At 32.6% G+C, this 16,625-nt stretch overlaps 1 protein-coding gene across 3 annotated transcripts in view; it reads right to left on the reverse strand.

Annotated features, from left to right (window-relative positions):
- Positions 1-445: 445 nt before the first annotated feature.
- Positions 446-16,625, reverse strand: part of LOC138811994 (protein phosphatase 1 regulatory subunit 12A) — a 111,879-nt gene continuing 95,699 nt past the window's right edge. For 2 of the 3 annotated variants that reach the window (XM_069999950.1, XM_069999948.1), the window contains 6 exons: positions 15,408-15,424; positions 14,249-14,384; positions 12,052-12,156; positions 9,513-9,560; positions 6,259-6,309; positions 446-3,733 (listed from right to left, as the gene is read on the reverse strand). In XM_069999950.1, coding sequence (XP_069856051.1) covers positions 3,647-3,733; positions 6,259-6,309; positions 9,513-9,560; positions 12,052-12,156; positions 14,249-14,384; positions 15,408-15,424 — 444 coding nt within the window. In that variant the 3' untranslated portion in view covers positions 446-3,646. Of the gene's footprint in view, positions 3,734-6,258; positions 6,310-7,001; positions 7,033-9,512; positions 9,561-12,051; positions 12,157-14,248; positions 14,385-15,407; positions 15,425-16,625 lie in introns of all 3 variants that reach the window. The other variant, XM_069999949.1, reaches the window with a different exon arrangement.

The following is a 16,625-nucleotide window of genomic DNA, read 5'->3' on the forward strand; positions in this document are numbered from 1 at the left end:
AAAATTTTCCAAAACAAAAGCTAAGAAATGGATTTTATATATAGAGAAACATATGAAATGATAATGGTTAGAAAATCAATCACATTTCATCTTAAACTCCAAATCCATAATTTCTAAGTAGATACATTATTCTATTGAACTAGCACATTCAAAGACTACAAAGACTGTGCACCAGTCAACTTTCATCTTTACAATAAAGGTGTTCAATCGTAAGTCAGGACTCATAGTTGATCATTAGTGGAACATTCTCTGTATTCTGCTTATAATGACAAAGCAAAAGAAATTCTACAAAACTATTAAGGTCTTTGGGAAGCATAGTCTTAGTTTAGAAGAATCTGGCCTTCTGGATATTTTCTTCATGCCACAGTGAGAGTTGTTACTTGAGTCACAATTGTCTCAGATAAGCAAGGCCTAAAAATAAAGGCAAAAACATAAAGCAGCCTGATGGATGGATTAGCAAATATTTATTTTTCATATAAATAGTTGGAGACAGTTCTAAAGCTGCTTTCACTTAGTTTTCAAGCATCTGCATATTAAATGCTTTTCTTGTTACAATATGGACAAGTAAAAGTAATAGAGATAATTCTGTGAGTATGAATAGGCAAAATATTCAAAGTAGAGGTAAGGACAAAACTCATTAATTTAGTTCAATACAGACTTACTATAGGTCTTAACTACTACTCTATCAAATGTCAAAATTGAAAATAAAAAGGCATGTTGCTACGTGCAGTTGTGGATGCCTGTAATCGCAGCTGTGTGGGAGGAGATGTGAGGAACATGATTTCAGTCCCATTCAGGGAAGAACCAAGTTCAGCACACCTTATTACAAAATACATCTTATCTCAAAAACAAACTTGGCATAGTAGTACATGCCTATACTTCAAGCTACAGAGGAGATGGATGTAGGAGGACTATAGTTTAAGGTTTTTCTGGAACAAAAGCAAGAGACCATATATGAAAAATAAATAAAGCAAAAAAGATCTGGAAGTGTGGCTTAGGTGATATGCTTGCTGGCAAGGACAGGGACTTGAGTTCAAATGTCACTACCACCAATTAAAAAAAATGTTAGCTACTTACATGTTAGACTGAACTTTAGTCAAATCTAAGTTGGACAATGACCTAATAGTAAATTTATTTTAGTGGAATATTATTTTCATATGTATTTCTAGACCTAGACTTATAACTAAGACAGAAGAATAAGTTTAATTAAAAAAAACACAAAACTTTTATGTGAATAAAATTTTGTGCTACCTACTGAGACTGTTACCAATATTTTTTTACCCACTTATAAAAAACTAGTTCTCAGATTCTGCATACAGACAGCTTTATGTAAAATATATAAACATTTGTCCAAATTGGTACACAGATTGCATAAATATGGCAATTAAGATTGCATTTACAGATTGCACGTACAATGTTGTGCAAATTATCACAATATTACAATTTCAAAAGTTATTTAAATTGGTATCCAAATAATTAGTGAAAAAATACCCATGCAGAATTTAAATATCCTAGAACAAAATTTAAAATGTCTTCATTAAAAGTTCACACATTTAAAATAGTTTTATTCATTTTATTTGTATATGTCAAAATACATTTTTATTTCCAAAATAGTGGGTTTTGCAACTAGTTTCATGCAGAAACAAGGTCTGCTCAATACTACCAATAAAATCAATATAGCACAGTAGCTGTTCAGTTTTAGATACAAAGAATAAATAACCTAAATACAAAACACTAAAATATTAGAAACATGTATTTAATCATTCTTCACAGGCATCCAAACTTCACAAATATAAACCACAGCATGCCTTACTGTTGTGCAACCAGAACATGTTGCCGTCACTCAAACTGATCAGTTATCTGTATATTTCACCTCCACATGAGACCATGGAAACTCTATATTCAGACCCACCATTCATACAGTTCAAATATAACCAAAAATAGATTCCCCACAACTATCCTTGTACCTTTAAAATCAAGAATCCTGAGCTTGGTAGTAAGAGCATAACCTTATATCTTCATAAAACCAATCAAGAAAGAGGACTGAAATCCTGCTTACCAAAACACCCTTCCCCAACCCCAAAATAATCTAAAATAGGCAGTAGGACACAATGACCTTTTAAAATGAAGGGGTACAAATTCACATTTAATAAAGTATACAATACACTCAATAATACAGTTAGCTACTATAAGCTTTACAATGTACAATTTATTCAAATGGCGGAACTGTTCAGTGGTTAAGGAGACAGTTATGTGCCAAAAAGATGTAGTATTTTTTGCATGGTTTAATGAAAATATAAAAGCTATTTTGTCCAAATAAAAGCCATCTTTGCTATATACTTAGTTTTGCTTTTTTTTCTTTCTCATTTATAAAAAGGCCATTGAATGTATAAAATGGTCTGAACATGATGGTGGTATCAAAGTCAATGCCTCTTCATATGGCAATAACAGTGCATTTAACATTAACTCACGGGTTAGGTCTGCAAATGATTTCATAGCATTACTTTGGCTAGCACAACAGTTTTAGACAGCACTCAGATAAATATAGGTATGTGAAATGTGAAGCAATTATCTTATGCAACTTTAATTATGTTTGAATACTATCAGATAAAAACAAAATAAAAGTACAAGTCCTTTACAGTAGAAAATTTTGTAAAGCTAGGGCTCCATATAATGTGTAACTTTTAAAGTTGTTGTATCATATTGTTAGCAAATTTGTTTTTAACACTATCACGGAGTAGCCTACTTTGCATTAACAGACATTTGAAATAAGAAAATAGTCAAGCATGCCATGTGGTGGTCTAAAAAATCAAAACAATACACTTATTTATATATACAGCATCACTCAGTACCTGCTAAAAATGAATGTGAAAGTTACAGAATCTAGTATCTTATACTACAATTAAAAAAAAACAACAAAAACGAAAGGTGACCAATGAAGACAGAAAACAGGTCTTAAAAGATCTAATCACAACTGACTTTAAAGCATTCATATAAGAAATAAATGCATATTGCACAAACAGTGAAAGCAAATGTTCCACCAAGCAATTCAGGTTCAGGTGGGAGACAATACATTAGCATAATACATGACAATTACCTCAGAAGAGGAAGTTTTTTCAGTTAAGTGAGAAAGCTGTGAATACATAGAAGACTCTGCCACATGAAGAGTTAGAAAGAAAAAAATACAAACACAAACTTAGATGTAAAGAAAAAAATTAAATATTGAAAAACTGGAAACTGTGGCACATCAAAAAATGCTGAATAACTGTCTTCTGTGAGAGCTCAAAGTTTCTGTTGACACAAAAGTATCTATGTACAACTAAGGCTTACTGGTTAAATATCGGAGGCATACCTGGCCTTGAACACTTTCCTTATATGCTGGAGCTGTAAACAAGTTTTCTCAGTCATTAAAAAAAAATCTCAGCAGCTGCATTTACATGAAACAATGGTCTTGATAACGAAACAAAACAAAAATCCCAGAAATTAAACAAACAAAAATCCTAGATAAGAGGGCATTTGGCAGGATATCCGAAAATGACAGTCTCCAAGGATTCTTCTCAGGCTTCCAGTGACTGCCAATTATGGTCCACTGGGTAACTAGTATGTGCAATTCCTGCTGCTCTGTTTTTGCTTTTGTTTTTTAACTCTACTTGGAAAGTTTGCTTATAACTCTGATCAAGGCCCCATTTTCATCCTTTAGCCTCTGGTTGTCTGCTTTTAGGTCTGGTAACATCTACATGGGGAAAACAGAAGAACAAAAGTTGCAATAGAAAGATAAAACATTCTTAACAAATGTTATCACCTAAAATGTTCAATCTTTGTCAGTTATATGTATTTCTAATTTCTAAAACAAGGATCATGAAGGAAAAAAAATACTGCGAAGCTTATTAGTTTGATAATGGAATGAAATGTTTATTCTATCAAAGTTATCTACTGAAATGTAGTACTATATCACTTGATTATGACTAAGAAGCACACTGTATTAGTGCAGCCAAGAAAATGAAGCCTGCTTTTGTTAGGATAGGTACTTAAAGTGAATTCCTTTGAACGTTCCTGTTAATACCTAAACCAAAGTCTTTTTATTTATGCTAGTTAAAACCATAACACTGTTGTTCTACAAGAAAATCAGTCTATTTAGGAAAGTTTTGAGGGAGTTAGGCTTGTTTTAAATTATTAAAATTTCTTAAGCTTAAGTACCTAGTACAATGTCTGTTCCAAGACACGTGCTTATTAAAAATAATTTTTATCAGAATAGTATAAAGGAAATTTTAAATTATAGTAAAACATGTATCCAAGAAAACAATCATGCACAAAACAAGTATCTGAAGCAAAGAGAAAAGCACCTATCTTTGCAACACTGAAATTCAATTTTACAGACAAACTGAAGGAATGAAAATGCTACAAATTAAATTAATTTTCTACTAAGAATAATTATATAAGCTTCCATTTATTATTTAGCTTTGCCAGGTCAAATAATAAATGGAATAGTTTATATTTGAGACATGAAATAGTATATTCCAAAATCTTCTCACAATTACTAATTATATAAACTAAAACTTCTACTTGAAAAACTACCTTAAGCCACGTCTTTAGGAAGTTTTTTATTTTATATAGAAACAATTAATTCTTATTTGTGTTCAGAATGTTTAAATGTAAAATATACTAACTTGAATTTACACATTAAGGTATCTGTAACAAAGAACTAAATGAACATAACTTCAGATGGTTCTAAGTGAATGTTATTTTCAAATAGATGATATAGGCTTAATTTGGTTTTAAAATATATTAATTACTTGTTAATTATATGCTACTTTTTTTGCATTCCACTTTCTTTCTAATAAAGGACTATAAACATTAGACATATTTTAATCCCAAAACATTTTTAGCACAAGTCTTTAAATTCCTAAATCTTTCTTTCCCTGGTCTTACACTGTAAGTTACAATATGTTATTAGTGATACTTTAAAAAAATTCTGAGAAGCCATGCATAATTAAGGAGTTATATGATAAACTTCAGACACATGGTATTAATTTGTAAAAATGTGCTTTTACAAAAAACACACTAAAATAAAAACACCTGCCTGGCTCTACCAAGAAGAAATGATGAAACTATAATTTACAGGCTCACAGAATGCGGTTGCCTACAGAACCCTGAGCGCTTGGCTACCACTCTTGTCAAGGCCCTATTCTCAGTCAGCAGTCTTTCATTTAACTCTCTCAGACTCTGAATCTGCTTTATTTGGTGCAGGTTCTGTAGGAATCAGAACATAAAGACATAAAAATAAAAAAAAAAAAAGAAAATGAAGAGTACAGTCAGAAAATAAAGAATTACAAGGTAGTGAATAAAAAGGAGCATTCCAAAAGATTTAGAAAGGTAAACAATGTATTACTAAAATTCCATTTCAAACTGAACATACAAGCAAATAAAATCCAAAAGACTTGCCGCTACTTTTCAAAGCCTCTCAATAATAATGGTCTAACATTATGAACTAAATAATTCAATAGAACATTTAAATATTGAATTTTAGAATGTTGTACTATGTCCTAAGAGGACAATTTATTTAAGGCAATGTGGTAACAGGCCTTTAATTAGCTGATCTTTTTCTGTTTTTCCTGCAGAGTGGTCAAAATTCTAAACAAATATTTTCACAGAGAATGAATTTAATACATCTTTGCTTGTCCCTTCTTCTAATATACTTTATTTCCACAGAAGAATTTTTTTCATCTCCTTGTATTTATTTATTTTTGTTCGGTCATGGGGCTTGAACTCTGGGCCTGGGAACTGTCTCTCAGCAATTCAGCTCAAAGACAGCACTCTACCTCTTGAGCCACAGCGCCATTTCCGGTTTTCTGGTGGTTTATTGAAGATCAGAGTCTCACAGACTTTCCTGCCTAGGCTGGATTTGAACCGCAATCCTCTGATCTCAGCCTCTGAGCCACTAGCGCCCAGCCATGATTTATTTTTAAAGAAACATAAAAGTATACTTAGACATAAAGAGCTTCACAAAACCTTTCCTCTTATAGTTATTATCTAATTTTTATACCTGAATATCGAAAGTGTTATACATTTAGATTGTCAAAATGATTTGGGTTTTACATCTTCTTCTAGCTCACTACAACCTGGATTTAGAAAGAAAGAGAAGCAAAAGATATACATAACTCACTAATTGGGTAATTAGCTCTTTGAACAATATAAACATTTATACTTGTATAACATTTAGATCCATAAGCAGTACTATTTCTCACATGATCTACTTACTTTGAGCTCTTCTTCCATTTCAGATATTCTTCTTTCTAGAGCTCTTCGTTCCTAGATCAATTTAAGGTACCATTAATGACATAATGATTTCAGTTTCAATTTTTTCTCTATATTGTGAAATAGTGACACTTTAGAATCAATGATAAAATCAGGAGCAGTGTATAGAAAAATGTGATGCCAGTGATGTGAAAGAGCTTTCCAAAATGAGAAAATATGAAGATCTTTATTTTTTATTACTCTTCATGAGCTCTTTTTTTAAAGCTCTAACTTTCTGGTGAGATGCTACATAATGTGTTTAATCATTTTTTTGTTGTTCATATAAAGTATAGGCAACCAATCTCCAAGACTGAAGACTGTATAAGAAAGGAAAAAAAAAAAACTCACACAAAGATGCAATTATACTACTGTGATAGAAGCAGAAAAGCAAAAGCAAAGGTGCCTAGGATATGTGTACTTTGCAAATCTAACCACTTTGTCCTCTAACCACAATGTTTACTGGCCATTATTTTATCCACTTGCTTTTATAGTTTTGTATATAGGTTGATACTGTGTGTAGCATTAATGCGGTGATCTAATGGAGTAGCAACTCTAGCATAACTCATTTCAGAGTGACAGGCAAAGCCAACATACAATATATTATTGCAGTGTACTGTTTTATTTCCTTTATCAAATAAGCATTCTATGGTGTTATGCCAAAAGCAAGCAGCAGTAATTGATGAACTGTAAAACTGGTTAGGTCATACCGCCCAGAAGATACTGACTCTTGCCGGTCACCTTTCAGATACAAACCATTTACATTTAGTTTAATGACACTGAAACTTTTCCCAAGACATTCTCAGATTAATAATTCATGTTGATTTTTAGTAATGCAGTACATTTACTGTAAATGTAAATATCTATTGTTTTTGAAATATGTAACTTTAAGAAAAAGATAGCATCCTACTCATAGCCTTACAAGTGCTATATAGAATCTAAAAATCACATGGTTCAAGATTTCAAGTCAAAATTTACTTTCTCTATATAGACCTTTCTCCTAGATAATAACACATAAAAATTTCATATGAGCAATTACATTTTTGAAAATACTAGCATAAGGGAAAAATTTAATCCTCAAAATTTGTCAAATATTGCCAGGTGCTGGTGGCTCACGCCTGTAATCCTAGCTATTCAGGAGGCTGAGATCTGAGGATCAAGGTTCAAAGTCAGCCCAGACAGGAAAGTCCATGAGACCCTTATCTCCAATAAACCACTGAGAAAATAGGAAGTGGCGTTGTGGCTCAAGTGGTAGAGCTAGTGCCTAGAGCTGAAGAGCTGAGGGACAGCACCCAGGCCCAGAGTTCAAGCCTCGCAACCAACAACAAACCTCCTAAAACTTTGTCAAATATCAGAAATAGAATTTTGGTTGAGAGATAATTTACCCAAGTCTCAATTTTATTAGCTGTTTTCAAGGTTTTAAAAGTAGTAGAGTAAGAAAAGAATTCTATTCTCAACTGCTTAATTTTATAGGCTCAAACATACAGTTATAAAATTATAGGCCATTACCTGTGTTGGGTAAATGTATTACATTAAAAACATTAAAAAATATGGTTAAGAGAAAATGCATACAAATTGCTCAGCCCAGTGTTTATCTGATATACACAAAATGCTGAATACATGTTAGCAGTTCTCAATACTACAAATATCAATGTTTGTTAAATTGAGAGTAGATGAGCTACTTTGTAATTTACCTGCATCTGACAAGCAGAAAAAGGAGGTGAGGTGAAATGTGAGAATATTAACGAGTGAATCACAAGGATGGATACCAAAGTATCAATAATCTCTGTTTGATAAGATTGATAAAGATAAAAATAAAGATAATATATTTGATTCTTATGCTAAGATTAGGTTTTTGTGACCAAAATATACTACTTTCCTAAGAAATAGAAACTATTCTCGAGTATGATTGTGTAACAAATACAAATATTCTGATTGTGTATTTTGTTCTCTTTCATATCAACCATTAATGAGTAGAGAATTAATCTAATCACTTCTGCATAAATTATCAAAATTCAAAAGGTTATATAAAACTATATGGTAATATAAATATATAATAACTATCTATTACATTTAAAATATAAGTGATTCTGTATTTTTAGTGATTACGAGTTATAAAATTTTTTTCTTCCTTTTTTGAGATCACAATTTTGCTATGTAGCACAACAGTGTGATCTTGAGTTCTACAATACAAGTCAGGCTGTCCTCCTGATTCAATCTTCTGAAGACGAGCATTACAGGTATGTACCACCATACCCAACTAGTTGTATCAATTAAAAAAAAAATGACCATAGAACTTAATTTTAAAAAGTTTCAGAATGCTAAAAGGATAGTGTTTTTACAATATAATTTAGTACATGATAGACATTAATAAATTATGTTTAAATTTGTACTTGTTTTTCATTTTTTTTTGTGTAAAAGGCAAACTGGTAATTTTCAAAATGGAATAGAAAAAAAGTTTTCAATATTACCTTGATGTCATAGCTACCAGATATAATTTTTTCTTTGACAAAACCTCTACAATGAGGCTTAGATCAACTGCACTGCAGACTTGCAAACATTCTACAGGCACATTTCCTTTTTTGTGTGTGCTGTCCTGGGGCCTGGGCACTGTCCCTGAGCCTTTTTCTTTTTATTAAACCATGATCTTTGTATCTCCTAGATTTACAATCTGTGGAAGTAGTTGGGTGCTGGTGGTTCACACCTGCAGTCCTAGCTCCCTAAATGGGCTAAGAGCTGAGAAGGATGATTAAAAGCCAGCCTGAGCAGGACACTTTGTGAGATTTTTTATTTCCAGTTAATCACTAAAGAGCTAAAAGTACAGCTGTGGCTCAAGTGGTAGAGTTCTAGCCTGGAGTATTTTACCCCAGGCCCTGAGTTCAAGCCCCAAGCCCAGCTCACGTGCGCACCCCCCCCCCCCCCCACAAATGGAAGTATTTAAAATTTGAGAACTGAAGTAAATGTACACAATTAAAATATTTTAATAAATATACATATATTTATAAAAAAGTATTAAATATTACTATAGAATACATAATTTCAGTACACATGATTTAAAAAATTCTCTAAAATACAGAAATACAATACATTAACTCTTAGGGCCATTTCCTATCTAGAGAGACAAATTAGACTTAATTAAAACTGTCATCTATAAAAACAGAATACAAGAAACCCACCACTGCTTATACAAAAAATAACAGTTAATAAAATGGAATACTTACCCTTTTTTCCATTTCCAATAGTGACCTATCAGCAAATCTTTCTTGTCTCTGCAATAAGGTAAGAAATTACAAAATGGGATGTAAGTGCAATGAAGATGGGAAAAGTAACTTTCTTTAATGGGTATTAAAAGAAATCAAAATATTCAGGTGGTATAATACACATTCAAGTGTATAATAGGTTTGAATAAAGGAAAGAAAAAATGATGGACTTTGAATTTAGTAGATTTAAAATTGTCAAATATCTGAGAAAAAATTTATCAAATGACATGTCTTTCAAAAGCAGATTTGCTAAATAACCAGTTTTACTAATTCACAAAGAGTGTTATTTGCCAAAAAAAAAATTTTTTTTTTGGTCAGTCGTGGGGCCTGAACTCTGGGCCTGGGCGCTGTCCCTCAGCTCTTCAGCTCAAGGCTAGCACTCTACCACTTGAGCCACAGCATTATTCTGGCTTTTTCTACTTATGTGTCCTGAGGAATTGAACCCAGGGCCTTAAGCATGCAAGGCAAGCACCCTACCACTGAGCCGCCTTCCCAGCCCTGTTATTTGCCAATTTTAAGAAATGCTTTTTGTTACTACCAAGCACAAAATATATGTTGTATGTCATTTTAGTTAAGCACAATTTCACTGTTTAATGTGGTAATTGTGTTTTGTGACCAAAACCAGGGCTTTATGGAATGCTAAACAGTACTTAATGATCCTAATATGGTAATTTAAAAATATTTCCTTTATATAATTATTTTCTGCTTTAATCACATTTTAATATCTTCAGAACTTGAAGCTAGGTTTATTATTATTATTATCTTAAGTACTGATGCTGGGCTTCAGCACTCTCCTCAAGCTTGTGTTCAAGGTTAGTGCTCTACCACTTGAGTTACAGCTCCACTTATGGCTTTTTAGTGATTAATTGGAGATAAGAATCTCATGGACTTTCCTGTGCTAGCTGGATTTGAACAATGATCCTCAGAGCTGAGCCGCCTGAGTAGTTCAGTTTTACAGATAGGAGGCATTGGCACCTGGCTTCCAAGATAATTTTTGATACTTTCTTTCAGAATTTCTTCATTTCAAATGTTAAGACATATAAAATTTAAGAAAGGCCTGGTGGAATTCACTTATAATTCCAGCTACTCAAGAGCTGGGGAAGATCATAGTCTGAGGCCAACATGGGAAAAGTTAGCTGGATACCCCACCTGAAAAAAAACAAAAAAAAGCAAAAGGAGTGGGGGCATGGATCAAGTGGTAGAACATGATATTTTACCAATTAAAAAAAAATGGTGAAGATAAGGGACTGGTTTTTCCAAGATGGAATTAAGAACTCAGAAGGCATATATAACATGGATCAACAAACAGCAGAGGGTGTGGGTATGTTTTGAGATTATATACAGTTAATATAAAGTATCTTAATGTCACCTTTATGTAAATACACCTTACCCTGTTCATCAAACTAGCCAATTATGAGCAGATTGTGAACTTGAGCTCTACCAAGCTGAGCAGAGGGGCAAGGCCTACTGTGTTAGGAATAAATAGGCAACGACCTGCCTCTTCTGCCTGCTCGCCAGATTTTTGGCTGATAGCATACTTGCAGAAGTAAATTTTGCCTTGCTGAGACAAAAGAGACTGGACAAAAAGAAGTATGTGGTACCATTATCAGAACTGAGTATGTAATTTTAGATTCAGCTTCCAAGCTGGATTCTTGTACTAAGAGGCAGGAACTAACTGCTTATGCTAGGAAGTACCATGTTAAAATTAAATTGTTTGTATTTTTATTTAAATTACAGGACTCCTTAGAGCTTTTAACATATAAACAGACCCTGTAAAACTTCCAAGATTTAAATTATGAAGCAATTCCCAAGATTCTTTGATCACAAAGTTTTGCTTTGCTTTTTTAAAGGATGAGATGTGCTTATTACTATTTCCCAGAACTAGAATGTTCCAAGGAGAAAGACCTTGGGAAAATTCCTAGATCTTATGTACAAGATGGTGAGTCTTCTTGGCTATCTCAATTTTGTTAACTGAAATTGCCTCTTTTGGCATTCCATAGGAGGAAGCACTGAAGAGTTAAAATTACTTTGTTCCAGCACTACACTTCATCAAGCATTTTTAACCTGAAGAATAGGAAATACTCATAAAATAAAAATTGTTATAAAGAAATTTTGAGGGCAGCAGATATAGCCCAGAGGTACAAGGCCAAGGCTCAACTCACAGCACAACACAAAAAAATTATGACTATAAGATGATCCCCTATACTATAAAAGCGTCAATGCCTTGATACAACTGGTATGTATGATGGAAGTAAAAATTAGATCCCATATATATCATAACAAATAAAAACTTGACTTTTAATTATATTTCTATTTAATAACTTGAAAAAAAGAATATATTTATCCATAAACTGCACAGTATTGATCTCTTATTATTATTAGTTTTACTAGTTAAGCTACTATCAATAACCAAATTTGTCTTATAGAAAGTTTCAATGTGATATTTTAGGTTCAATGAAATACAACTATTATCTTGAAAGTAACAGAGAAAAATACAAACCTGGGTGGCCTTTTCCAATTGCAATTTAAGATCTGTTAGTTCCATATTTGTATCATGTAGCTGTGCCTTTAGCTTTTCATTTTCTGCTAGAATTTGTTCATAAAGCTATAAAAATCAGGTGGAAAAAAAACCCAAATTATTTTTCTGCTCTCTTTTATTTTTAAAAAAGTTATCTTAATGATTATATTAAAATAGAAAGACTAATATAGTGTATGTACTAGAAAGGATACATTAAAATATTTCAACTCTTTGTGGATGCTTTGTGGTTATAAATAAGTAGTTATAGAAAGTTAATTTATTATGTATACATTTTATAAAATAATTCTGGCATTTAAAATGTAAGATGTTAAAAGAAAATTCTGATTTTCTAAATTCTTCTAAAGAATATTTAGCGATCTGACTTTAAATCAGGTCTACATATCTCCATTGCAAGTGTAGCTAAGAAATCACTGTAATTTTTATTTTGGAGTATATGAGCTTTTCTATTATTCAAAACAGGGTTACATTTATTATTTTACTTTCATGACATATAGCAATAAAAGGCAGGTAACATTTCTTGGAGTAGTTCAAATGATTCTTGTTCTCTTTCTTAAGACTTTATATCTACTGCTTCTTTTCCACTCCAACTTTTTTTTTTTTTTTTTTTGGGTCCGGTCATGGGCCTGAACTCTGGGCCTGGGCGATGTCCCTCAGCTCTTCAGCTCAAGGCTAGAGCTCTACCACTTGAGCCACAGCGCCACTTCCGGCTTTTTTCTTTTTGCTTATGTGGTGCTGAGAAATCGAACCCAGGGCCTCAGGCATGCCAGGCAAGCGATCTACCACTGAACCACCTTCCCAGGCCTCCAACTTCTAATACATCATTCTGGCTATAATCTGCTTTCACACTGACTGTACTAACAGAACTGTTTTCCAGTTCTCCTCCCAATCTGTTTTTTTTTTTTTTTTACATACAAGAGCAAGAAATACTTTTTAAAATGAAAATTCCATAATTTTCATAAGGAAACTGTTTTGCTATCCTCTACAAATTAAAAACCCTTGAATGGCCTTCTCAGGAGCCTGATTTTAGCTTAAATATATTAGAATTAAATTATTTCAATATATTATGTATCCTTCCACCATCAGGTCTATGCAGTCTACTCAGTCTAGAATACAATTCTCATTCCCACCAATTAACAACTAACTGATCATCTTTCTGTTCTTGGCTAAAACCTTACTTCCTTAGGAAGTGCATTTAACCTGTACTACTACTTTTTGTTGTTGTTATAGCTGTACACTTCATTGTTGTTGTTGGTCATGGGACTTGAACTAAGGGCCTGTGTGCTGTCCCTGAGCTCTTTTGCTCAAGGCTAGCATTCTGCCACTTAGAACCACAGTGCCACTTGCAGTTTTGAGTGGTTAACTGGAGATAAGAGTCTCATAGGGACTTTTCTGTCCTCGCTTTGAACCGTGATCCTCAGATCTCAGCCTCCTGAGTAGGTAGGATTACAGGCGTGAGCCATCGGTGCCCAGCTAGCTGTACACTCTTTATAAAACTGTTCTCCCACTTCAGAGTAACTGTCAAAGCTTTAATTCAAACAACTGTCACCCAGGAAAATGGACAAATATCACAAGTCTTCTCCACAAACTTCATCAAGCTTAAACTCTTATGTGAAAAATAATAATCAGAATTTTGTACTGTTGAGTTTCTAAGATTTCTTAATTATTTCCAACCTTCATCCTAATAGCACCAGAACTACCATACTTTTTCAGTTACCCAGGACTGCATTATTCTTTACAAACTATATTGCTGTATGCTTATTACCAAACAGGGAAGCCATATATGGTAGATCAGTATTTGGGAGGCTAAGCAGGAGGATTACAAGTTAAGGCGTGGCCAGCCTGGGCTATATATAGCAAGACCCTGTTAATGTGAATGTGTGCATACACCCCACACATCTGCCTACTAAATGCCCCTTTCCAGTTCAATCACAGTAATTGCACGAGACAATACATGTAAAATAAAGTCTTGGATACTTTTCCCTTTAGAAAATAATACGTAAGTAAATCTATGTACAAATAATTTACAAATACAAAAAAAGAAAGTCATTTTCATGATATTGATTTCATTAAAAGTTTTTCAGAGTAAGATTAAAATATAAATACCTCAACACAAGAGATAACTTATTTTTAATTAAATATAATCAAACAACCCAAGTACCTTTTTGAAGTCAGTTGAGTCATCCTTTTCTAGCCTGCTACTATAAGGTTTTCTGTCTTCTAAGTAACTATACGATCCAGAGCGACCCAGTAAGGAATCATACCGATCACTAGATGATGTGGAACTGGTATCATATCTTTAAAAGATGAGTTCAAATAAAAACTTTATTACAGGCTTTCACAAATTACAATAACATACATATTAGTATACAGTGACTTGTTATTCTAAAATAGTAATATTTTCCTTAATTTGCTATGAAATCAACTTTTGTGATACATTTTTAATTTTTATTATTAAAATATTTTTATTTTTGTATTAACTTGTATTGAAGAAAAAAGTTTAGAAAAAGAGAATCCTGATTTTATAGTATGATAAATTATTTCAACAGATTTAAACTATATTGTTTTCACATTTTAACATTTCTGAAATCAGAACACTTTTAAGTAGTGATGTATTAAAGTTTAATTGGTAATACTTTTCCTTTTATGGAGGTAAAAATGTTTTAACATTAATAACATCTTAAATTTGATGAAATATAACATAACCTAAGTGTCAGATAATGGGTTTTCCTAAATAGCAAGAATAAATCTTACTAACTGAATTCTTTGCAATTTGGTTATGAACTAGGCTATTTTTTCTGCATTTCAATTCAACAGAATTATCAGTGCATACATTTTTTTTGCTATACTTTAACAATTATAAACAAAGCAACTGATCATGATTAGATTTAAGGATATAGTAATTTTGAGCTGGATGATACTTAAAAAAATATCTTCACCCATTTTTCTTATATCTAAAGCAAGGCTAAGGGAGAAGTTACCTAATAAAATTTTTAGCCAACTGTGGATTTCATCAGTTCCTATGTCAATGAGACAATGTTGAAATATCTTAGGAAACTTTGGAGATCTTAAGAAGAGTCATTATTGGAAGGTTAAGAAAACTTCTTATTCTTTCCTAGTGCTTTATACTATCATAGCCAGTCAGCCAAAAATACAGCCTTTAACAAAAGAAGCTAAAAAATGTAACTAGTTCACCTAAATTTTTATGCATCTTTATTACCCATCTAATTCCAATTCTAAATTTTACAGAATCCAGAAGTAACAAATGCTTTTAGTAAAAATACAAGAAGAAAAAAGTATTAAAATCAAGTTAAACATACCTAGAAACAGAATCCGTCTAGAAAGAAAAGAAACACAGGTTTATTAAAATTAAACCATTAACCTAAAAAAAACTTAATGCAAGAATGATCACACTATTAAATTAACTTATAACATTCATTATGTTGGCTGGTTTTTTCCTCAGAGAGTAGTTGGAGATATAGTCAGTGACTGTTCTTATATGCACAGTATAATCACAATTAGAACCATGTTTTATACTTCCTACAAAAACCAACATACAGTATTTCTTAAAGAAAAAAATAAAATGATTAAGAAACATATCCATTATTTATGCTCACTCAGCAGGAAAAAGTGACATATTTATACTATGTTAGCATATTATATTGCCAACTTCATATGTTTAATTGTCAATTTCTCTTATTTTAGTGGATTTTTGCCTTGGTGTTATACTTGGCTCAAGTTTTTCTGTGTGTATTGATCCCTGGGGCTTGAACTCAGGACCTGAGCCCTGTCACTGCCTTCTTTGCAAGGTTAGCACGCTATCAGTTGAGCTCCAGCTTCAGCTCCAGCTCTACTTCAGGCTTTTTGATAGAGACAAGAGTCTCAGACTTTTCTGCCTGAGCTAGCTTTGAACTGCAATCCTCAGATCATAGAGTAGCTAAGTTTACAGGTGGAAACCAAGGAGCACCCAGCCAAGTTTTTATTACTAAGTTTTTTTTTTGCCAGTGCTGGGGCTTGAACTCAGGGCCTGGGCACTGTCCCCGAGCTTTTGCTCAAGGCTAACATGCTACCACTTGAGTCACAGTACCACTTGTGGCCTTTTCTGTTTATGTGGTACTGAGGAATCGAACCCAGGGCTTCATGCATGCTAGGCAAGCACTCTACCACTGAGCCACCTTCCCAGCCCAATTACTAAGTTTTTTGTAAGCTAAACACTTTTACCAACAAATAGCTTTAAAAACAAACAACTGACAAAACTAAATTTCTGACAGTATAAGGTAATTCAAATTTTGCATGATAAAAACTTATCTTAATTTATTTTAAAATTTACGTTCTATAGATAGCATAAGCTTGATTTACAATTTTCAGTAACCTTTCAACATTTAAGTATTTCTTTAGCCAAATAAATACATGTGAGGAAGTCATTTCAGCACAATTAAATAAACCACAGAAATTTTATAACTGAATATATTTTTAAGGTAATGATGACACCATTCCTAGCTACACAATTCTAACTCGTGTGGTACAGTTAAATTCCT

This window comes from Dipodomys merriami, unplaced genomic scaffold, assembly GCF_024711535.1.
Source record: "Dipodomys merriami isolate MVZ:Mamm:240054 unplaced genomic scaffold, mDipMer1.0.p SCAF_555, whole genome shotgun sequence".
Lineage (NCBI taxonomy): Eukaryota > Metazoa > Chordata > Mammalia > Rodentia > Heteromyidae > Dipodomys > Dipodomys merriami.